The sequence below is a fragment of the Microtus ochrogaster genome, unplaced genomic scaffold (assembly GCF_000317375.1).
Source record: "Microtus ochrogaster isolate Prairie Vole_2 unplaced genomic scaffold, MicOch1.0 UNK3, whole genome shotgun sequence".
Taxonomy (NCBI): Eukaryota; Metazoa; Chordata; class Mammalia; order Rodentia; family Cricetidae; genus Microtus; species Microtus ochrogaster.
The window spans coordinates 12,862,338-12,888,691 of NW_004949101.1; the positions used below are offsets into that span (position 1 = coordinate 12,862,338).

Below are 26,354 nucleotides of genomic sequence, written 5' to 3' on the forward strand. Positions count from 1 at the left end.
TCCTGAGTTCCTTGCTCGTGCTCTCTCTCCTTCTGCTCCTGATTTGGACCACAAAACTCAAGTCCAAATGGATTAAAGACCTCAATATCAGTCCGAACACACTGAACCTGATAGAAGAGAAAGTGGGAAGTACTCTACAACACATTGACACAGGAGACCACTTCCTTCGTATAACCCCAGCAGCACAGACATTAAGGGCCTCATTGAATAAAAAATACTTTTAAAAAGCTACACTAACTTAAAACCTAGGCAACGTTGTATGACACAAAAGAAGTTGCTTGCAACCTGTCTTTCTCAATGAAACAGCAACAACTGTCCTGGTATCCAGTAGAATGGGCACTCATATTTCACGTAAGACTGGCATGAGTAAACCAACAATCAACCGCTTTTCTGATGGGTAATCTGCAAAGGGTGTCAGATGCTGGCAGGCACAGCCATTCTGGGTGTTGAACATAATTGATCTATCTTCCCTTTGTCTGCAGCACCTCCATGCCTCTTTGGCTGTCACTGAAGTTCACATTCAGGGTCTTCTGAACAACAGCCACGATATTCAAAGGCTGCCTCTTGGCGAAGGCTTGATCATCTTCTCCCAATTTAATCAATCCAATGCATATCCAATTGGGCAAAGTTAATATCTTATTACCATAAAATATTCTTTTCCATTTATGGCCTTTGCTATGCTTTGTCTTACATTGGTTTTTCTAATTCCAGTTGTTGTTCCGTTTGGTGTGCAAGGGCCACTAACACCAGAACTTCACCTTATTTCATCTTCAATATCATTTGATACTTAATGCAGGAGTTTCTAATGGGAGATGTTCTCTATGCCTTTAACTGAATTATAAAGTTCCAAATTTGGCATCTAATAAAATAATATTATATATGATACGGATTAGTTTTTAAGAAAATACATGTGAATGAGAATTTTACCAAGTTGTCAAAGTACATAAAATTAAGTTCCAAAATAAAGAAAATACAAAGTCTGGTCATGGTAGTTTATGCTTGTAATATCAGAACTTTGGAGGCTGAGATAAGATAAATATAATTTTGTCCAGTGTGGGCTACACAGTGAACTACTAGGCAGCCTGGGCTAATGAGTAAGGCCCTGTCTCAAAATACGCAGAACCAGGAAACAAATAAAAATAGCAAAGTCTTAATTACAGCTATCACATTTAAAAATAGGGAGACAAGCTCTCAGAGAGCATTTTATTGTATTCCTATTAGAAAGAGGTATAAAATATTCCTAAGACTCAATAAAGTGCACTAAAATATACATCAAAATAACTTCAGTTAAAGGGCATTTGAAAGATGAATAAAAGCTCTAACTAGAACACTATCTATCTACAACACTAGACCAGATCTAATAATACCTAGAATATACTCCATGTATAGGACAAATTCTTTAAGGCACATATAAGAGATATAAGGACAATATGGAGGAAAATAAAGAATGCTATCCATTTGAACAAACATAATCAGTATGCTGTTAACATAAGTGATAATTATTGTGTGCTAAATTTAAATACCGATAAAATTCCAAGTCTTTAGAATAATATAAACTGATGCCGAAATTCAGGTGGAAATCTTAAGAAAGATAAGTACAAGTGACTCTTGATAAACGCTGTAATGTGGGAGGCTGAGGGGATGAGATCATAAGTGTGAAGCTCCTCTGGACCACATGAGTTCAAGGCCAGGCTGGGAAACTTAGTGAGACTGGCACCCGTGAAAATTGAAAGACCTGAAGACAGTGTTTAGCGAAGAAAGCTAGCTCGACATGTAAAGACCTCAATCTAATCCTTAATGCTACCCAAATGACAAATATTAAATACTTTAAATGACACTTCTACTCCAGAAATCAAATATATTTAAATGCATACTTCAATATTTGTATCCCCAGTGTAATAAATAATAAGAAGGGTTATGTTTGGTGCTCACTGTCACCAAGTACTGTGCCATGAAAGACATAGACAAACTGCTCCTCCAGACACTAAGGTGGAGAGAATATCACTCAGTCTGGAATTTTTTCCACCAATTAGGAAAACAATAGTTCTCACCCACCCCTCCTCAGATTAGAATTCAGTCAGGAACCGGAACATTTTAACCCACATAACACAGCCAAGGCTCATGCCTCTGCCACCACCAGCATCATAATATAAGGAAACGTCTGCAATTATGTAAGATTTCCATCTCTCCGAATTGACAAACTTAAAAGGCACAGGGCCTATGCAACATTAATTTGCTCCTACTTGCTTTATGGCTATTTAAAGGGACTGCCACATGAATAATGTACACAAGTCATTTTTATATAAAACACACTCCAAATTATACAATGAACAACTCAGTGACAGCACAGATTTCCTGAAAATGAATTTAGAAAACAAATTTTATTTTGTGGGTTTTGTGGTTAAATTTATAAGATTATGTTACTTGCTTAAGTAGTATTGGTTTTGTTTTATATTTCCTAAGAATTTGAAAACAGTAAAATGAGATAAATTAAAATTTTGCAAGTATAAAATGGAATTTGTAGCTCTAAAACACACACATTATATATAATATACAATATGCATCATATAACATATAATATATACATTATATAACATATATCTGATATATTATATATATATGCATGTCTTGAGGAAAATGTTTTGCTCTGAGGCCAAATATTAAAAAAGAATAATACTATTGAGAATAAAATTTAATAGAATGGGCTATTTTTTGTCATTCCTAAATAATAATCCTCATTTGCACTGAGGAACATGAATATACCTTAAGGCACCATAATAAATATTCAATGACAGACTGAGCAATGAAACAGAACAGCGCAGAAACAGACCCAAGCAGAGGCCAAAACTGGTCACAAGGCATTAACTCTTAACTCATGGGGGAAAGATGAGGTTTTTATTATAAGGAGTCCAAAACAGACTTCTCAGTAGATAGCAACAGAATAAAACAATAGCAAATTTAAAAGGATCCAATTGTATTTCAAAACACAGAAAAGGAAGAAGTGCGGGTAGCTGTCATGGTCCAGTGGATAGAGGCCTTTGCTTTGTAAGCCTGAATCCCAAGTTCAGTCCCATGTAACAGAAGAAAGAAGGAGAAAATCAATTCCCTAAGTTTGTACTGTGACCCATGCAACTACACACACACAAATAAATTTTAAAAAACATAGTGTTGGAACAAAGAAATAAAAATTAGGAAAATGAAATTGAAAAGTAAGATTCACATCTCATAACAAACAGTGGAGAAAAAACTGATCAAAGATGCAAAGAGAGTAAGTTACTGGAGGCTAAGCATGATGCTACAGCTCTATTATCCTGGAATTCTGAAGATGAAGAAGAGGCCTGGGTAAAGAGTGTCAGCTCAGCCCGGCTGGAGAGTGAGTTTGTCTCAAAACATAAAACCAAAGCAAAAAGAAACATCAATTCAACAACAACAACAATGAAAAAATGTATAAAGTATGGAATTGTAAGAAAGCACAAAAAAGTATTCTTCATAAGCAAAAGAAAATATGATAGATTCAAATGAAAACTAAAAACTGCACAGCAGAAAACGCCATAAACAAGATCTAAAGGCAAATAAAAATACATAAAGGGAAAATTTCCCTGCATCTGTAGAAGAAATGAGGAAGAGGCAGAATTCCACAGGCTGCCTGAGGAGGGCAGTGCATGCTCCAGACCATAGCACAAAGCAGTTCACTAGGATGAGGGTATCTGTCAGGGTGGGGTAAAAATGCTGGATGTCAAAAAAAGACTTTTGTCAAAATGTCTTCAGAGTGTCACCCGTAACTCTTGGCCTCAATACCTCCTCCTCTTCACAATACTGAGACTGAGTTTCCAGAGGCTACTACTATCTCAGATTGATAAAACCCTGGATGAAACCCAAGAACTCTGTAGAGCTTCCAAAACTTCAAAATTGAGACATACCTCTCTTGCTTTTAGAATGGCTTGTATATGTGTGGTTGTATATGAAACCTCATTTTTAAAATAAGTCCGTATTGCACTTGAGAATTAGGATAATCACATTGGGTACCTTGAGCACCAGTGACTAGGCCAGAATTGGAAAAGTACCTGTGTTCATATATCTATTCCTAAATCTACATCTATATCTACATTTATCTATCATCTATCTATCTATCATCTATCTATCTATCTTTCTATCTATCTATCTATCTTTCTATCTATCTATCTTTCTATCTATCTATCTATCTATCTATCTATCTATCTATCTATCTATCAATCATCTATCTATCTACCGTCTTTCTATCACCTACCTATCTTTCTTTCTATTATCTATCTATCTATCTATCTATCTATCCATCTATCCATATTTCTCTTGCTCTATAACCCAAAGTGGCCTTGAACTCTCTGCTTCCCAAGGGCTGAGGTCTTGGTAAGCCTATGCCACACAACCCAGCACACGCACTTGTCGGGAATGTGCTATGGGACTATATATATTTTTCTTATGAAACCCATTCCCCACTTCAAGTGTGAAAGTGTAAATATATTTTGCTGTCACGTTTCTAGACCTGTTAGGTTTTATAAAACCAAGAGTCCCTTAATGAAAACTATGACCAAACTTCCGCTGAATACCAGAACAGCATCCTCTCTCTTCCACATGCACGCCGACATTTCAAGATTCTGTGATGATTCAGTAACAAAACCTCTTCGGGTTTTGCACTTTGCAGGCTAAAGCACATTTGGTCTCATCATCACAGTCAGTGATCCTTCACTACTGCAGGGAATAGATGGGGCTGTTCTCCAGAGTGTGTGACCAGATGAATACAGTATGCCAAGCGAAACCTGAACTTCTAATAAACAACATATTTGTAGAATGTCACTTCATCTTCTTAGCATGTCTCATACTTGTGTATGTCCATTAGACATAAATCACTTGCTTAAGCCCATTAATTCCTTTAAGACCAGTGAATAAAAAGCTTTTCAAGTCACAAGATCACAAACTTGAATGAGTTTTAGAGTCTCTGATTCGATGTGCTACACACATAAGCTACAGAGCTCTAAACAACTATATTAACAGTATCAGGGCACAGAGATGTATCATTCAAAACTGAGACAGAGCAACATCATCATCACCACAAATAATCTATTGGTACTAATGTTGGAGAGAAGATAACCAGATTGACACTGAGAAAATCTTTATGCAAACTTTTTTCTCTCTTTTTTTTCTTTTTTTTGATATTTTTATATTTTATTAACAATTTTATTTTTTTTTTAATTTATTTATTTATTAAGGATTTCTGCCTCCTCCCCGCCACCACCTCCCATTTCCCTCCCCCTCCCCCGATCAAGTCCCTCTCCCTCATCTGCTTGAAGAGCAATCAGGGTTCCCTGACCTGTGGGAAGTCCAAGGACCGCCCACCTCCATCCAGGTTTAGTAAGTTGAGCATCGGGAAGCTAAAAGTAAGTTATAGAAAAGCTTGCACTCCTGGACTGGGTAGGAATTAATATCATTTTGTAAAAAGGTGACAGTAAAATGGAGGTAGAGTTCTTAAAAAAAATTTTAAAAAAATGAGGAAAAGAAACAGTAAAATTCTATGAAGGAAATGTTAGCAAAATAACCCATTCCAGGAATTTATCCTGGAGCTGGACCACTGCCTATGTGAAGGAAAACATTTCTTTTGCAGTTGCATCCTTACACATCATAAAAGACATGAGCAGCAGCCAGATGGGCTGGTGCATACCTCTCACCCCAGCATTTATAAGTTGCAGCAGGTGGATCTCGGAAAGTTTGAATTCAGCCTGGTCTACAGAGTGAGTTCCAGGACAGCCAGGGATACACGGAGAAACACTGTCTGGAAAAAAAAAAAACCAAGCAAACAAAATAATAGAGGGGTCTGGGAGATGGCTCAGCATTCAAGAGCACTGTCTGTTGTTCCAGAAGACCTGGGCTCAATTTCCAGCACCCACATGACAGTTGACCACATCAGTATTTCCAACACCTGGGGACCTAATGCCCTCTTCTGGCCTCAGTGGATCCAATATGATGCATATGCACACACACATGGGCAAAACACAAGACATATAAAATAATCTTAAAAAATAAAACAGAAACTGTTATGGCATAAAGTAAATAACGTAATCTTATATGACAATGACAAAGATACATTTTATTTATTTTGAAAGAAACTGTTATCTAAGAACACTGGGAAGAGGTGGGCATTGTGTTACCTGTCCCCAGAGAATGAGATCATCACTACCTGTGTGTTTATGTATGTGCATTACCTCCTGTTTCTGCACAGACAAATGTGATGAGATAAAGCCAGAAGGTGAACTAGAAATGAATAGAAGGAACGGGTGTCCACTCTCGTTCATATCATTTTGAATTTTGAGTCAAGTGCATAGTTTACCTTTTCAAAATGTAAAGTTAATACAAAGCATAATTTAAGCCCTATTGAGTGTAAATATAACTAAAAGGACCCAAATGAATAGCTAATTAATAGTATACCTCCTCGGGAAATAGATTAATTTTAATGACCTTGCCACAAACCTGCCTAGTAAAACTTCCTAATAGCTAAACATATTCACAAAGAAATATGGAGTTTTCTCTAGTTGGTTATGTTATGTACGGAACTATTTCATATAGAATATAATTAACAGTAACTATCCTAAGGTAGAAAACAGTCCTATCACTACAAATGAATTATAGGCATGCAAGGAAAAATATGGAGAAAGATCTCTAAGACAACAAGTTAAACGCAACCAATTTCAACTGATGAGCCCACAGCTCACAGTATAATTTTATGGAAAAATATCAAGGGAGATTAAATACAGATATTAGGTTCAAAATTTCTAGTCACATCAAAGATAACAAAGACTGTTTTCTAACTGTTAAAATGTAAATAAATGATAGGAGATCAATAGATTGTAATTTGGGGAAAAAACCTGATGGAAATGTAAAAATATTTAAGACCACAACCACACTTACTGCGCCCAGTTAGGTGAAAGACTCACACATTTAATCAGTGTTTGGTCTTTTAAGAAGCAAACACATGATGGTGTATCTGGAATTAGTCAGCATCTAAGGCAACTGATTCACCTTTCTTTCTCTCTCTCTTTCTTTCTTTTCTTTTTTTTTGAAAAAGATTCATTTTTCTTTTTTGTAGCAGTCATAGCTTGGAACATCGATAAAATAAAAGGCAGAATCCCTGTCTTTTCCCCAGACTTGTATTTAACTGTCCTTTGGACAAGTTCCCACCTTTGAGACTAAAGCAATAACTCAGGAATGGCCACTGGAATAATTAATTTTCATCTTCTTAAGTCATACAGCCAGGAGCTGTTCAGTGCCAAGCATGTGTAATCTTAGCACTGTTCCAAAGTAGGGTTGGATTAATAATGCATGAATTATTTGCCACATGCAACTAATACCAAGTAATGCTACTCAAGTAATTTTTTTGGTAGGATAAAATGAACTATTTTGAAATGACTTGGATCTCTCATAGGTGAGTTTCTGCTTTAGAATCAATCTAAATTTAATTCGATGTCACCTTTATTAACTGGGGCAAGGTGCCTCCCAATGCCCCAGGAGCACACCCCTGAACTTCAGACTTCCCATTTCCTCTAAAGCTTTACGATAACTACATAATTCATTGTCTAACATCCTATTGCCTAAGAAACATGTTCCGTCTACAAAGCAAGGCATGGTTCAGCTCAATATATTGCTTTTTCATATGGCTTCATAATTTTTCATTTTTTAATCTTGACTTGAGCATGAGCACTGTTAAACTAAATGCAGATCAATGAAGAGACTTGATTAAAAGAAACTTGATGAGTTGCTAGATATTGAAATATTTCTAAGAATTCACGTGAAAGAATTAACCTCTAATGTGGCAGTTGCATATCAGTAAAACATGACAGAGCTCAGACTAAATCTCTCATGACTTTCTGTATTTTTAAAACTAGAACACCAATTCTCTTTTAAAAATGGAAAACGATAAGGGCTCTTGTTACATTTCCACAGTATTTCAAATGCTCTACAGTATTCTTCAAATAAATTATTTGACTGAAGCACAATCATCTCAAATCATGAAATTTTGTGCAACTAATCTTGAACATTAACCATTATGTCTAGTTGGTTGTGATATAATTTATTCTTTAATGAAATTTCCCAACGGTCTATGAAACACTGACTCACGTGAAAGATACTCACTCTTATTTTGATATTGGAAGCACTATTCCCTTTTAAGTCTCTCTGACGAGTTTATTTCAAGCACCATTACTTTAAAAGTGTGTAAACACAAAATTGCGTTTTCCTTCTTCACCCATTTCACACCCTCGTGTGTGTTTGTGCATATGTGTGTGTGTGTGTGAGAGAGAGAGAGAGATGAAGGATATTAAATAATCTTCATTTAGATTTTCATATAGTATCCATATTTTCAAGGAAGTTGTAGATAACGGTTTCTAAACAACTTTTAATTTTCAAGTAATATTAAAAGGAAATGATTCATACAGAACATTGTTTCAGATGCCCTAAGAATAATGTGCTCACTCATTAACTCCTGCTTTAGATGGCGTGACAGTCCCGAACAAACAACCGCTGTTTAATTTCCCAGACCACTTGTATGTGTCCTAACCGATGGCACATTAAAAAACCTTGCGACAATCACGAAAAGGTACTAAAGGATGAAAACAATATACTTCATACAATATACAAAATGACTAACATACTTAATTTCAGCTAAAGATAATGAAAGCCAATTTCAATTAACATTTGTAAAAGAAAATTTACTTTTGGCAAACATTTCTTTGAACAGAAATAGCAAATCCTGAATCATCTTTAATTGAGAAAATGCCTTATTATGAAGACAAACACATTTTATCACTATGGCTAAAAGCAAAGTAAAACAACTTAAAGGGAAGAAATATTTAATCAGGCTATAGCCTTATTGTTTTTAGTCTACAGTATACTAGACCCATTCCTTTAGGTCTGAGGTAAGGCAAACCTCATGGTGGCCAGAATACATGTGGCAATGTCACTTATCTCATGACCTCCTAAAATGGAAAATTGATAGAAATAGTTTCAGGACAAAGATATTGCCTCAAAGGAAACGTTCTCTGTGATGCCTTTACCATGTTTGTATCACATTGTGGAATCCTCTAAATATGAATCTGTCAGTGGACTAATTCATTGAAGAAGATAAAGTCTTCATTGTCCAATTGTTTTCCAAAGCCCAACCTCTGAACACTGTACCTGGACCAAGTTGTCTATCTATAAGCCTTTGAGGGGAATCCTTCCTAAACGAAACAGGATGATGAGAAATAGGAGGAATGGTTGGCTCTTCAGAATGACTCTGCGCCTCCCTGCCATTCCTCCCATGCTACCACAGCGTCTCACGGGTACTATTGCCATGTCACATAACTGCAAAACAACTTCTGTTTGTTCACCACTGAATTGTGAAAGTCTGTAGCAGATATCAATATCCTCTCTCTAAAGATTATCTTGTATATTCATATGGCAATGTGGAAATGAGGCCCTTAAATGATGACAAGACTCCTCTAATGTCATTCCATCATTGAAACACTAAAAATTAGAATCCAGTGTCTTTGATCAGCTATGCTATGTCAGCGAAAACCTGAGATTGGAAATTTATAAGGAGTAGGTACTTGATTCTCACTACACTAGAAGGGGATACCTGACAAAAGATTTGGTGTCTCATAAAGTCCACTCTCTGCTTTAAGAGGACACTCTGAATGTTGTTTCCTTGCATGATAGAAGTGGGGAAAGGTGGAACCCTTTGTGGAGGCAATTTTAAAAGGGGCCATGAGCCATTCACAAGAAAGGAACCTTCCTGACCTTATCCTTTCTTAACACCACTGTATAGAAGGTTACTAGTCAACAGAAAGCTTTGAGAAGACGCAACATCCCAAATACAGCACCAGGGCACTTGTGAACCAGCAAGTGTCTCACCATGAGTTCTAACACCAGTCAGGGAGTGTGGCGACAAGTTCTGGGTTTTCAGGGAACATTCCCATTATGAACTCTTTCATCTGTGAAATATCACCTGTCAATTAGTACTCCAGAATTTCTGCATCACATTTAGAGTCCAATCTCCCAATTGGAGACATCACAAGGAATATATGTGCATGTTTACCCATTAGCCGTACTAATAGGGAAGGATGCACTCATAAGAGAGAGAGCTTACGCAGGTAGAAAACTGAGTAGCAATGAGCAACTTCCTAAAGCCAAACACAATGTGAGTCTTGTTACTCACCACTGCTGAACTCATCAGACAGCTCCATCCAGCTGCTATTCTCATTTCAGGCAAAGCAAGGAAAATTCTTAGGAACTCTCAAACAATATGCACACTGAGGATTGAATCAGAGGCTTTCTTACCCCACACCTTGTTACTTTATTTCAAAACAGTGCTCTGGATTTTGCTTCAGTGATTTCAGAATGCAAGGGAAAAAATGCCAACATACTCTTGACTGGAAGCAAACTGCTTTAAAATTATTTTGATTGTTGAGAAAAATCTATTAAATTGTTGGCAAATCGGGATAATTTTCTAAATAAGATGTGTGAGTCTTAGTATAATAGGATTGCAACAATGATTCTCTAGAGGTAGGTGGCTGGCTACAGAGATAACCAGACTTCTTGTTCATTTTTTTATAGTCAATATATTACAAATAGTCTTTTTCCCCAGTCACATTAACATGCTTTGCCTACATATTTTATTGACTTAATATATATTAATAATGATAGACAAAGTATATTTTGCACACACAATGAAGTCACAGTTGCGTTGAGTCCTTTCCATGAATTTGATTCTTGGGCTTCTACAGCAACCAGATGAGGTAAACACAGAGATTAAACTTGAATTCCAAATAAGGAAACTGAGTCTCATAAATAGAAAATGACGTGATGGGCTTTATAGTTTGCAATTGTCTTTGGCACACTGCTGTCTTGCCAAAAAGTTTTCGCCCCAGAAGCTCCTTTCCATTACGCATTTCCAGTGCACAAAGACAAACGTTGGTTTCTCTAGGTAAAAGACTCCATGCCAAAAGTAAAACAATATGTTCTCCAATAAAGCTACTCAGGAAAGCAATAGCATAGGTCTTCAAGTGTTTTCAACTGTAAGGTGTTATCCAATTTGACAATCACATTGATTATGAGGAAAACAGTACACTTATCTTTATTAGGTCAGATTTGCTCTGTATAGAAGCAAGTCATAAACTTGATCTTAAGAATACTGAGGGGAAATATTTCGTTTAGCTGTGTTATACCCCTCCTCAAAATCCATGTGTTGACCTTTTAACCCATTGATCTTACAGTAGAGTCAGAGAAAATGAAGCCATCGGACACACTTATTTTTCTTAGTTGCAAACAGTGGTCAAGTTTAAGGAGGCCTATCCTGAAAGGTTCTAGGAAAATTCCCAGTGCACTTCTTTATAATTCTGAAATCCCTATCTTCAAAAGGGGAACAGTACATGTAATCTGGTACCTCTCACTTACAGAAATGCTTCTCTACCTTGACTGAAGAACACCAGAGTGCCTCCAGGGGGCTTTGGAGGGAATGTGGTGCCTGGGCCCCACACCACACATCGTAATTTCATCTGGGTGTAGACTAGGTGTCAAGATTTTAATAGCTCCCCAAGTACTTCTCATACCTTTCAAGGAAGCCCTGCTTTAGAGTGCAGGGCAGTGGCTAGAATTAAGTTTTAAAAAAAATTATTAATAGTGAAAACCACAAGATGGCATAATTTTTCATTTGAAAGGACTGAAATTGAAAAATGTCTTCCGAATTCCACCCTGCACCTCCACAGGTTGAACTCGCTGGATGTGGATTGAGCTCTCGTAAGACAGAAGCACAATTATCAAGGTTTACAGGCTTCAACTAATTTCTACTAACACTGGTTTCAGTGCCAGGAAACAGCACACACAGGTTTACTGTCGCCTGAGATTCCCTCCCTCCATTCCTCTGTCACTAAGCAAACTGGGGACTTTGAGACAGGAAGACACACTTAAGATATTTATCATCATAAAAAAAATCAGAACATTAATTCAACTATCTACATCTTCAGTTCATTTTATTTTGAAATGGATACACACACACACACACACACACACACACACACACACACACACACTGAGTAATGTTGGCATTGCTCAAACACTCAAATTTGACTTCTGACAAGAGTCTTACTAACACCTCTTCGAATAAGGGGATTTAGTCTAAGATCCCAGGAGAGACAGCACATTTGAAAAAAGGCTTTAGAGAAAGTAAAAGCTTCCAGCCATTAGAGAGGATACACTGTGCCTTAATGGTCACTTTCAGTGTTTTTCCTTGCCCACTATTGACTGTCCTTGAGGGTAAGGAACAGGTAAAGAATTTCAAGTACAAATAGGTACCCACTCTGCCCAATCCCAGCATCCTAATGTTTCTGTTACCAAAGTTATATAAAGGTTTCTGTTTCCAAGGAAACTACTGACATATATGGAATTTAATGAACATAAAAAGGAACTGTGCCATATAATTTACATTTAAAGATAAATGTGAATAGCTGTCAAAAACACACACACAGAGAGAGAAACACACTCACACAAGTTCTGAGAAATTTTAGCTCTATTTTGCTTCCATTTAGTCAAAAACATAAACACATTTATGGAAACAGAATGGCAAAAGCGATTCCGAAACAGCTCTGGCAACATGTGAGGTGAATTAAGAAGCTGCTGAAGCCAGGAATAAGGACCAGAGGTTGATCTCATTAGCAGTCAGGAGAAAATGCGGAAACCTTTGATTTTGTTGCATGAAGCATTCTTTTCTTTCTTTCTAGCCTGCAAGTATCTATATCAGATTTTTCTGTCTGCAGCTTCATGCAATGATAAATCTGGACCAAGTCAGGAAACTCGCTGATCGTCACCGAAAGGGGCAATGAATAAAGTTCTCATTTCAACTCCAAGCCTCATGGATGATTCATTGAAACCACTGTTGAAGAATAACAACAAATAACCCAAATAACAGCTCATTATGAGCTTTCTGCATTGGCATCCAAATCCTATGATGAGTTATTTGGGATCTGACAACTCTTAAACAAACAGTCCCTTAGGAAAACGAGCAAGGCATGTTTATGATATAGGGAAAGAATGTGCAGTGGAATCCTCAATACAAAGTTTCAGTAGGAAAACAGAAGGTTAGGAAGAAATACTGCTTGATCCACCTCCATTCCCCTCTGCCTTCTCTTTTCTAAATGCATTTTAAGGGACGTGGGTATTCTTTTCTGTTATTTCCTTTGTCCTTACTGATGATCTCTTTTATTCTGGTGAAATACACAAAGCATGATTCACAAAAGTTCAGCAGCATTAAAAACATGCTGTGGTACCGCCACCATCACCATATACCCACGACACCCTTTCATCTTCTCTAACTGCACTCTGAACTATGTAACAATACCTTCACTTCCCCTCCCTCACAGCCCTGACCATCCATCATTTTACTCTCTGAATGTGTACTTTGGATACCTGGCATCTGAATGGAATCACACCTCCTTTGTCCTTTTATATATTTATATATTGCTTATATTTACATTATTTATATTATATTTATATTATTCATATATTAATTTTCTTAGAAAGATATCTTCAAGCTTTGCTTGTTTTGTAGCACATGCTATAATTTCAGTCTCTTCAAGACTAACTAAACCTCAATACTGAAGCACATGCTACGTTTTCATATATCAGTTCATCGCAGAGACACCGGGCAGTAAGTGGCTGATTGCTTGAGGTTCTGCTTTCCTCTCTTTGGTGAAGTACTATTTGCAGGCTCTTAGCTGGCCCTTCACAAAGTCATCAAATCTACAGCCCATGGACATCAGGATGCAGTTGAGATCGTCTTCTATCTCTCTCCCACCAGTCTCTCTAAGTGTATCTGTGAATTCTGTGTCGCGTATGTGTATTTGTGCATTGTGTGTCGTATGTGGACATAGCACATGCCCGTTTGCAGGAGCATGTGCCCAGGTGTGAACATGTGGATGTTGCAGCAGAATTTCAGGATCTGTTTCTCTGTTCCCTGCCTTAGTGCCTTGAGCTTGTCATTTCGGCTAGGGTAGTTAGGAGATGGGTTCTCAGGCTCTACATTTCTCTGCTCCCCAATTCTGTGATTTCAGACACGTCCAATTATGCCTGGGACATTTCACAGTGATGTGGGCATCCAAACCAGAACCCCAAGCTCAGAGATCAAGCACTTACAGAGCCATCTCCCCAGCCTTAGTGTCCTTGTTCTATACAAACTCACCCCACCCAAGCTTTAAACACCTGAAGCTCCATTTCCAGGGTCAACACCTCCTCTGACCGTTTGAGTCTTCTTCACATTAGACGTTTGACAGACAACACAACTGTTTAATTATTCAAATCCAAACTCTGATTTTTTCCATTTTAAGATATCTTTCTTTCTTTTTTTGCCTATCTCACGACATAGCAAATCAGTTATTCCAGTTTCCCAAGTTAAAATACTTACAGCTGCTTTTTTTAAAAAAAGAAAACTCTTTCCTCAAGCTTCTCATCCAGCACATTAATAAATCCTGTGTTCCCATTGTCAATGCATGTTTAGATGTTTTCCACTCCTTCAGCAGCTACTGCCCTGACCACAAGTCACCAACATCACGGTCCAGGGTATCTGCAGCTGACAGTCACTCTCCATTGCTCCTTTCTTCACCTTCCGAAGTCCGTTCTCAACACAGCAAGGCTTTCAGAGACTCTGATTCTACCCTGCTCAGAAGTCTCTGGGTCTCTTTACTGTACTAGGAAAACATCTCGAGTCACTGGCATGGCCTCAGGCTTGAAACCCACTGGAGTTCAACTGCCCTCCTTGTAGCTATTCAAACAGAGCATGTACATACCCCACTCGGAGCCTTTGCTTTTGTGGGACCCTCTGCCTGGATGCTCTCTCTGCCTGTGGTCATTCACCCAATTCAGGCCCTCCTTAAATTCCCGTTTCATCAAGATAGCTTACCCATAACAGCTGCATATAACAGAAAGGCTCCCCATAGCTCATGGCCTATGGGTTCCTCCCCTAGCTTATTCTTCTTATGGGGACTTACCAATCATCTCCTCCTATGCTCTATGACATGGTGGAAGGTTTCTATAGCGCTGAGGCCATGGCAAGCTGTAGGCAAGCTTTATACCACCCCTCTCCATTCATTGATATCAGGCTGGTGCCATGAAACCCACCAGGGTAGAGAGACTCCCCTACGGGACGTCAGTCAACACAGAACTCTGGGGCTGCAGGTAGGTCTCTTCTGGAAGACCCCGTTTTTGAGCACCATCAGCTGCAGGTGTCTTCTGGGAGACCCCATTTTCGAGCACCTTCCTCCCCAAACAGAAGTTCCGTGGGCCTAAGCGTCTGCCCTGTTTGTTCACCGCTGTTCTTCTCCAGAAACTAGGTATGTGCCTGCCGCAAATCACAAAATCTTTGCCAGACCTTACAGTTTGAAGTTATTGAAGTTAAAAAATAATACTGATATTACAAACATCATTTACTACAGAAAGATTAAAAAAGCAAAGGATAATCAATTTTTAAAATTTAATTTTACTCTAATAAGCCTTGTGGGATTTGAGTGATACTATATACAATTTAGAACTTACTTATTGACCCAAAAAAGCATCTATGTTCAAATCATCATTACAGATCTGACATAAATAGCTCTCTACCAATCAAAGGATCTGGCTACCTGGCTAGAATGTAAAACAGTTGCCTTTACTGAAGGAAAAGCTCAGAAAAAAAGGTCTTGCGCTGTTTCTCACAGATATTGCTGCATGTGTCACTGAAAACTGACTATACACAGCCTAGAGACCGCACGTAGTATAAAGTTGGGAGGTCTTTGTAACTGCGACATTGCTTCCTGCAGAGTCTAAATTCAGTTTAGAATTATTTTCCAGAAGCCATGTGTAAAAACTTCACATAAATATTATTTTCCTCTATTTTGCATCCTGTAACTGCCATGAGCTTAGGACTTGATGTTTTTTCTCTTTACTTCTACCTGATTAGTCATATCCAAGGCAAGTTAGATTGTGTCAATTTTCTGGACACCAGTTCCAGGGTTGACACTATGGGACATCTGACTATGATTAATCACCTCATTTAAAATCTGGAATCAAAGCTATCAGAAATACTCCCCAGACAAGACCTCCACCACATACCCATTGCAGATGAGGAAAAGCGAGGCCCAGAGGAAGGAAGACACCCCTGCTGTAAGCACATCAGTGGCAGAGCGGGCACAAGAGCTGACAGTGGCTCTTCCCTAGGTGATCTCCATGTCTCCTCACTTGCTAAATCCTAAAGAACGTGACAACGGTGATATCATCTGTTTGCATTAGCATCTTTCAATCTTCCTCACATGACCTTCTAGAAAAAAATATATGCTTGGTTGCATGACCCAGAAAACGTATTTAATGTACACAAAAACATTGCGTGAAAGAAGCCACCCTGTACTAGACGTTTTTAATTCTAGTCGAGTCCATTTCAATTAATGCTGGACACAAGGCACTGAATTAATCTGCTGGGTCAAGAACTGCTAATAGATCCGACTCCACAGTGGCACTCTCTGAGAACAGAGATCCTTTTGAAATCAGCCCATGGAGTGGATATAAACAGCGTAAACCAGAAGTAGCTGCCGCAGCGCCTTGCTTGTAAATGAACTTCATAAATGAGTGGTGGGGCAGAGGAAAAGGGCAAAGAGAGGAGAGAGCAATGTCTTTCGGAGCTAAAGATGTAAGTAAGGTGCCTTCTGCTTCTTCGCATTTAGATTGTAAAGTCTCCCAAAGTCACTCCAATGAGAAATCCCCAAACCAGTGACTTGAACAAAAGCGGTACACCGAAGAACAGCCGTCGCCCTATGTGCTATGTGGGGAGTCTACACTTAAGTTCATTAGCAGGGCATCACATTCTCCATTTCCCACAAATGTCATTTCAAATCACAGCAGGGACAGAAGCAGTTCATTCTCGGCCCAGTGTTGAATTTTTATGTGACAAGATGCTGGGAAGAACAAAAGCAATACAAACGCGTAGATAAACATCTGCGGGGCGCCTCAGGGTCTGATAAGCATCCACTCCACAGGTGCTTTGATTCTGATCTGGAAGTTTCTACTGAAAGTCTTAAGCTCAATCTGTTCCCCCTTTTACTCTGCTGTCTTTCCTGAGTTGGCAGCTTTAGCTGTCTCTGTGCCTTTATGGTTTTTATGCCCACACCCCTTGGTGGCTTTTTGTTTTTGTTTATAACACAGGGTCATGTTGCTGTGCAGCCCAGTCTAGACTCAGGCTTATGACCCACCCCCCCACTTCAGTCTTCCAAGTTCTGGGCTTATTGCATAAGTCACTATTTCAATACTGCTCTACTTTTTAAACCTGTCACTACATTTTTTCCTACTTTTTATTATGAATTTCTTGTTTTAAGTTCTGAAAACTTTATCCCAGCATTCATACTCTTCCTCTTCTTCCTCCTCCTTTTTTTTTCTTCTCCTTATTCTTCATTTTCTTAATATTATTTTGAGAAAGTGTCTCACTAAGTAGCTCTGGCTGTCCTGGAACTCATTCTGTAAACCAGGCTGGCCTGGAACTCAGAGATCTGATCCATCTGCCTCTCCTGATGAGTGTTGGGATTAAAGGTATCTGCCACCACATCTGGCCTTTATCCCAGCATTCTTAGTGGTCCCTAACCAATAAAACAGCCATCCACCTCGAGCCACACACCTTATTCAACAAGGTGTCCTACTGAACTCTCTCTGGAAGGCTCCAAAGAACAATTCTTCTCCATCAATACTTCTTTGCCCTGCTGTCAGCCAAAAGCTGTTGAGGGCATCACTGGATTGGAGACCTGATGAAGGAGCTGGAACTAGAAGCCAGGCTCAGTAGGTTGGTGAGAAAAACAGGTACCTGGCCCTTGATGCTATAAACTGAGTGGCAGAATCAGACAGACTAAGACTCCTCACATTTTAAATAAGTTATATTTGTATTTATCTAGGTTGAGCTGAGGTCATCTTTGTCAAATTCAGGAATCTTCTCATTGACACATTCGCCCACTCACCCAAGGACCCACGAAGCTCTTTTGAGAAGACTCCTACTCCAATCTCTCTTGACATTTAAACTTTTCCAATTTAAGAAAATGAGATGAAAATTAGCTTCCTGGAAATCAGATCTGAAATTTTAAAATAATATTTTTTAAAAAGTTGGGAGGAACGGTTGGGGAATAACTCAACATAGAACTTGACAAGCACGTATGCGGTCCTTGGTTCTGTCTTCAATGCCACCAAATTGTTTTTTAAAGATGGCAGTATCATCAGTGCATTAGAGTCATGATACCCATATTCTGCTGCAACTTTGTGTTTCGACACCCTGAAGCCACACATCATCCATAGCCATTAGATTTGCAGGGAACCAGACTTTGTGGGGAGCAAGAAACAGGCAGCAACATGTTTTTTATATAAATTTCCCAGATAATTTCATGAGGAGTTAAAGTCGAGATCTCCTGTGCAAATGGGTTGTTAATGAATTATCTCATAGCCTCCCTATGGCACTCCTATTAAGCACCTATTAAGAGCCTATGAGGAGTAAGTAGGTCTCAGCAAGGTCATCCAGGTAAACAGAACCGAACCGGCTTTGTAAATGTGAGTGTAGAGTAAGGCTCTGAGAAACAGCAAGGAACAAGAAAGGCCCACAGAGAAAGCAGCCCTTCTCTCCAGGAAAGTGTTAGGGGAAACAGACAAGCTGAGTATTCTGTCTCTCAAAAGCATTTCCGCAAGGGAGGCACTTGGAGATCTAATCATAGTTTACCAGCAGAGCACAGTGCAGATGCCACTTGCATCATTTATCACCATTCAATAGACATTTATCAAACCGCATCCATAAACCGAGCACTCGCTGATAAGCTAGGGAAAGAGACCAGGTCCCTCTTGCTGCTTTCCAAGAGGCAGTGGGCTTGGCTTTGGTTCCAATGCTGAAGAACCAATGGGGGGCTGGTGAGAACCAGTGGGGGAATGGTGAGAAGCAGTCGGGTGGGGTACGGTGTGCGACTGTTCTCAGCTAGTACTGAAACCAGGTGAGGCCAATAACCCTGGGATAAAGGCATGTTTCACTGCCTTTTATGATGCACGCAGCTAATAGGCTTACGTGAAACCTGACTGAAACAACGTTTGAAGAAGAGGAAAAGATTCTTTGCCAACCTCAAACTGGGGATAATTCTGTATAATCAACAAATGGTTAATTCCAAGATGCTTGCCATGAAGTGCAAAGACCAAGCCACTGACATCCCTGCACAAGAACAGATATCCTAAATGGTTAGCTGATTCCACATGAAATATGTTTAGACACCTTCTTGCAGACATTCCTGATTGTTTTCTTTCTAAACGCGATTTTTCACATTTTCTAGTCAACCATTTTAACCCATTCAGCTAACCCCAGCAGCTGGTATTTGCTCCATGCCAGAATTTGTTAGCACCAACCTACGGCTGCAGGATGTCTGTGAGGGAAAACGATCATGGCTGACTTTTTCTCTGCACCTCCAAAGTAACAAATCATTCCGAATGTTAACGAAACTATTCTGACTTTCAGAGGCAAAAGCAACAGTGGTGGGAAGATGCTAAAAAAAGAAAATCGCTAGTGGAAGCTCCTCATGGCACCATCCCTTCTCTTGTTGCTTTGCTGATACTGTCTCTGCCAGAAATAAAGTACGTAATACATTAAATATTAAATCCAATAACAATTAGCTTTCAGTGTTGATAAAATACACTCTACCAACCTAGATATGCTAAAGAACAAATTTTCTTCATCCAGCATTTCAATATAATCTTCAGAAAATATGCTGCAAAGACAAACCAATGACATCCCGCTAGACATATCCCAAAGAGTCCACCATACTGATGTGCAGAATTCACGTTTGCCTTTATGGATGTGATTGTTTGGATTGCACAGTGTTTTAGCTTCATATCCTATCTGTTTACTAGGATGAATGTGAATTATGATAAATACAAGTTAAGAAATGCATGTTTACTAATGCTTCCGAGGCCAGTGATATTTTGCAAGTGGCTTCAAAAATATCTTGGGCATTTCAAATTAACCGACAGAGGTTTAGTATACCTTACTCGATGTACTTGAGATAAGAGCGTACCAGTTTTAAAACTTTGAAACATTGGTGTATATGTACTCATCTTGTTAATGTGACCCAGGTTTAAGAACAAAATTTATACACAGTTCATATACATTACTGACAGTAACTTTGTACAATATTTTTAGTGACCAAGGGATAGCATTGATTGGAATAGAATTTCCCACTCAGAATTTATAGTATATTCAAATTTCCCATTATAGATACTCAATCTGTAACCTCTTTGGCATTCCCTGTATCTACTTTTTTTTTTCTTCAGACAAAAGTAAAATAACAGAGCAATAAGCAAACGCCTGCATTACACGCCCCATCTGCTCACCCATTGCTTCCTTCTTGTAATGAAAGTTCAAGTGAGCTGGGCCCACTGGCTCTTGGGCTTTACAACATATACAGCACAGAAACTTTTAACTGGAGCAATTAATTGATATCTTGACACAGATAAAGAATCAAAGTAGCAGCTGGTACGGGCAAAGGCTCCGCGCTTCCTACCTTGGGAGCTTTGGCATGTTTCCCACACCTGGCATCCTTGACAAGGCTGAGGTCTAACAGCTCTGTCTCCTGGAAGGCAAAATGGGAAACTGTTAAGCCACCACACAGATCATTTCTCTTTGTTTGTTGCCATTGAAATCACTTCAAAGGATACTATCATCTGGAGATTTGCCTGAAAAGGCATCTGCAATAGGCCACCCCTCCATATTACGTCTAATTGAATCAGAAAGAAAAGATCATCAACTGCTATCTGCTCAATTTAATACATATTCCAATATATTTGCTAAGGCATCTTACTAAACAAATGAAGTACATAGTTCGCATCCTGAAATCTGCATCCACTATGCCAGCGTTCTCAACCTTTCTAATGCTGTGACTCTTTAACATAGTTCCACGTGTTACGGTGACTTCCGAACAAAAACTTCACATTGTTGCTTACATCATAACTGTAATTTTTGTAACAGTTATGAATCATAATGTAAATATATGATATGCAAGCTATCTGATATGTGATCCCTATGGGGGTCACAGACCACAGGTTGAGAACTACCACTCCAAGCCATTCCTAAATCAAGAGAAACCCAGTCTCTTTGTTCTGCTGTTGAAAGTAATTCTGGAGTCACTGAATGTTGTTGGAGTGTGGGAGATATCAAGGAGATAAGATTAGAGAGGCCAGAAGGAGGAGTTGTCCCCATCAGCTCACTCAGCCACCAACCCATCTAAATGGATATACATGCACCCCAAATTCCGTTGCCAGCCTTTTGACCACAAATCTCACACCACTATTGTTTTACATGTTCATTAACAAACTTATTTATTATTCAAACAACTATAATATGTAGGTACTCTGGGACACAAGAAACATGCATGCATGATTGCTTTTCTAGAGCACCATGAAGCATGTGTATAAGACAAGGAAGAGTATGTTAATGCCAGTTTTAAAGTTAACTGCTGTGAGAAGTGAGGAAAGAGAATTTTTTCCTCTAACTACACATGGAGGAATCATTTACCTCGGGGAAGTGGAAAATAGGTTCCTCACAGTTGGAGAGTGCAGGGGGAAAAATATTCCAGATAAGAATGGCCCCAGGGGTTTAAGAGGCATCCAAGATATTCATTGTCTTCAGATACTTAGAGACACAGTCCATGCATATAGAGAAAAGTAGGAGGGAGGAAGATAAAGAAAAATCCAGGAGCATGAATAGCAAAGATGTATGTGTGGTGGCAGTGGAACCAGAGACCTGCATAGGTGACTTCAGTGTCCCATAGGATTAAGTGTTGAATATGTGAAGATAAGCCATAGAAGACAACACCAGAGGGTTGGAAACCTTGAGAGTCTACTGATCGATAGTGCTCATAAGGCTTATAGCATTTATGCACCAGCCAAAGAGTGTAGAATTATAATGAATAGTACTCCCTTACAGGGGCTGCAAATAGCCAACAAATGTCTACTGGTCAAGAGTCAACAGGATGCAGGCATCTAGACCCTCCTTCCAGAAAAGGCACTGTACCACAATTCATCTGACAACAAACTCTCTAGATAATTGGTATAAGATACTCAAGAATACTAATAATCTCAAGGAAATTTTTCTGACAGATACTTTCCTATTCCAAATGTCTGGTCCAAAACAGTTTGGTTACTTTCTTACAGAATCTATTTGGATATTGAATCTCTCCACTGCACACACATCCTTATCAAGTTGAAGGGAACACTCTGCTTTGACCACCTCTCTGAGAGATGGAATAAAGACTGGATGGAAGAGTTCTTCTCACACTCATTCCATCTTGGAGGTTTTCCTTTCCCCATCTTGGATTTCTTGACCTATTCTTCACAGGGACTGACCTATGAAAATCTTCTCGTACTGCATAGAGTGACACGTGAAACCAGGCAAAAGGAACTTGCAGGATATGGTAACATAGATTTTTTTTTTCTCCAAAGTCCCCTTCAATGTGTGGACAAAGATTTCACAGCATTGAAAGAGCATCATGAGCCCCAGGAAAGTGAGCTATCAACCTGACATTCAATGTCCAGCGTAAACACCTGCATCATGGATCTGTCCGAGAAATAACGCACAACCAAACGAGACAGAGGTGAGCCCAAGCCCAGTTTATTCGCTCCCGCAATAACAATCACTTTGCAGAAGAGAGCACTGGGCTTCCAATAGAGCCTGGAGAAGTTTACTCTCAGGATGCAAACAGTGTGGAGATCTGAGAGATAGGCTACCGAGCATAGGTTTATCATGGGAGGATTCAGAACCAGACTGCAACATCAGGAGAAAGAGAAAGCGGCAGCAGTGCTGGGGGGGAGGGGGGGTCTGAGTTCCTCCCTGGGACTCAAACCTCAGGCACACTGCTTTCATATTTGAGAGTTGTTGACTGGGGAAATCTGTCCAAGAGCAAATGCCATGCGTCTATTCATCTGAACACTCTGTATTGAATGCCTGCAGAGCATAGACAATTAGCGAGGATTAAATCACAAAATGCAAAAGGAGATTGTTCATTCTGAGGCACTCACAAATAAGCCAATCACTCTCTTTTACAGGAGACACTTCAGAACACCTGCAGATACTGGCTATGGAAGGCGAATTCCCAAGACCAAGGTGGAATTTCTGGCTGTACAGTGAGGAGGAACAAGCCAGAGGGAATGCATGCGAGCAGGTATGATGGAGCACAAAACAGTCACGTAACAGATATGGAGGGGGACATCTATGCCAGTCCAGGGTTGAATGACGGTCCCACACAGATCGATTAAAAATGTCCTACACACATTTTATACTTATCAAATTTGATAGTAACTTTTTCTATTCAAAGGTTTTCATCTCAGTTGGTCAAATGGACTGAAACATTGCTGGTTGGTTTACACACAAAGAACCCAAACTGAGTTCACAAAGAACTTAGTAAGCGCCATTACTTTTCTACTGATGATAATGAAGATTGTTCTTTACTGCCAGCTCCAGAGGAAGCCTTCATTACCCAAGTCGTGGAGCGAGAGTTAATGCCATCTACCCTAGGGATTCATTCTGACACCCCAGGGCTAAGAAGCCTCTACTGGTGTGTAAAATTATGTGTTCAGGAAAAGCATCCAGGGTGCCATGGGTGGGTAATGTGGCATGGGAAGGACCCAGGTGGAAGTGCTGCTCAGGGGCCCTCCCAGCTGGAGAGGCATGATTAAAATAGCATACCCCACTTCCATTAGCATGCAAAAGCCATTCCTCTGGGGTTTCATTGTCTGCTTTTCTCTCCTCCATGATGAAAAAAGGGAGGAGCCAAAGGTAGGGGACCACGGAAATGTTACTTCTATCATTAAAACATTTTCTAGGTTAATTTTCCCGTGTTACAACACAGTCCATTATAAAGCACTGATGGGCCTTTCTTAGCTCACTGGAGAGGTAGCACCTTCTAGCTTTGTGGAACTGGCTGAATATAAACAGTATCACCTATTAAATAGTGGCAATGCCTCAAATGCCGGTGCTTCTCAGAAGGGAGCCATAATCCAAATAATTTGAAAGGCTTCAAGACATAAAGCTTGAGAATCTGATCTCTAATAACTTCTAACTGGTGCTGATGCTGCTGGTCAAAGGCCCGACACTGAGAAGCGCTAATAAACACACACTCACAGATGCTGCTGTTGCGGAACATTTGTCTACCTGTGCAAAGATGTGCTACCTTTGTTTATGTTGTGGAACATTTGTTTAACTGTGTAAAGATGTGTTGCTGCATTTCTTTAATTATTTAAAGATGTGTTGCCCTTTTACCTTGCCTGTCTAAGGCACTTACCTGATAGGTCTAATACAAAATTGAATGGCCAATAGTGAGGGAGATGAAATTTCTGGGCAGAGAGAAAAAAATAGGAGGAGGAATTTTGTTTCCAGGAAGAAAAAAAAAAGAGACGCCAGGAGCCAGCCAGATAGACACAGAAGAAACAGGGAAGTAGGAGATACAGAATGAAAGAAAGATAAAAGGTCCCGAAATAAAACATAGATGGATAGAAACAGGCTAAATTAAGCTAAAAGTGATATTGGAGCAAACATAAGCTAAGTCCAAGCATTCATATTTAATAATACGTCTCTGTGTCTTTATTGGGGAGCTAGTTGGTGGTCTAAAGAAAATGCCAACTACAAGCTAATGTAAGGCTTCCGGGTGAGCAAGATGGATGAGAGCTATAGTTATAAATTACATGAAGAACCTCTGACTCACCCTTCTATAGGGAGCTGTCAATAATACCTAGTGAATATAAAATTGTAGCTAATACTGAATAATCTAAGCTTGGATTTGATGTAACTGAGAAAAACACCATAAACTCCTAGTTTTGAAATTTCTTTTATAACAAATTGCATCCTTTACTAGTTCAGAAATTTAAGCATTCATTAAAAACATTTGCAGCAGTGAAATAGATTTTTTTTTTTTAAGTTCTAAGGCCATTGAGCTTACCTAGGTACGTAAACCGAGAATGCAGCAACAGACGTCTGTTTTAGGCCCACAATGACACCTTTAAAAATTGAACCACATCCCTAAGACCCCCAGCAAATGCACTAAAATGCTGTGTTTTCCCCCTTTATAAGTATGGATAAAAGTGAATCAGCAGCAATCAAATGTTTGGGGGAATACTGCTGCAGATTTTTGTTTTGAATGCATGATGAGGAAAGTAATACCTGCCAGCTAAGGGAAGACTGGATGGTCTCAGATATTTATATTCAGCAGAAAGATTTCAGCCCATCAGCCACAAACCTACGGTGAGGGAGATGAGCCATGAAATCCACTGCAAATTCAGGAAAGACGACAATTTAAAATGCAACTCTTTGCAGAATACCAATGTCTATGCATTGTTGCTAAGTGCCATTAGTCACCCAATATAATAGCATGCTTCAAGTTCACACAATCCATAATCAGAACAGCAATTACAGCCATAAACATTTCAGAGAGAAGATACTAATGGCTGGGTGTGTCGTGTGATTATGTGTACCTCCACATGGGGTATATTCATAAAACTCTTCAACCTTGATTTACCCAAACTAGCATGAGTTAATACATTGGCTGTCAAAGACATCTTTACAATTCACAATTGGAGAATATTTGGGGGATCTTACAAAGAGGGGTTTGAACTATGGAGGAGCATGAACTTAGACCTGACTCTTTGTTCTTTAACTCTGTTCTGTGGATAAGAGGGTGTCCTGATCATGTTAGTATAGGTCTCAAAAATCCCCATACTATCTCCCCCATCTGGGATCTTGTTTGATTCACTCTGTAGGCATAATCTTTCTCTTGTTTTATAATCAGAGATGTAAGAAAGACCAATGGGAATGAGATGCACCATTCCTGAACAAACGTGACTACTACCTCATCTTCTTTATTTAGATACACTGGGTTGAATACAATGCAAGATTCATAAACCTTGTAGGCAGAAAATGGAAGCCATCTCTTAGAACTCTCACTTGTAAACCAACACGAAGTTAGGCAGATTATTGCAGATGTTTGTGTGTACTGGGTAACCCATGTGGCAAACAGAGATGCAGGCACTAGCAACATCTTACTTGGGCTGAAGCTAAAGCAACTGAGAAATTAAATCAGCTGAGATATTAAACTGAGATCTCTACTAAGCAAACAAGGGTAACCGCAAACATATAAGGCTGTCAACACTTCCCATTTGAAACAAAAAGGACAATGTTCCAGTAGAAGCACTGGAAGTTGACGTTTTCGTCACTCTTCTGTGGCCGTGAAGGGAGAATGGATTTATTTTGACAGATGGTTTCAGAGAGATGAGTCCAT

General features: G+C 39.2%; 1 protein-coding gene across 1 annotated transcript in view; it reads right to left on the reverse strand.

Annotated features, from left to right (window-relative positions):
• The window catches only part of Plcb1 (phospholipase C beta 1), a 691,541-nt gene that overhangs the window by 453,982 nt on the left and 211,205 nt on the right, over positions 1 to 26,354 (reverse strand). Inside the window, exon 3 of the mRNA XM_005365666.3 lies at positions 20,592 to 20,660. Within this exon, the coding sequence (XP_005365723.1) occupies positions 20,592 to 20,660 (69 nt within the window). The remainder of the gene's footprint in view (positions 1 to 20,591; positions 20,661 to 26,354) is intronic.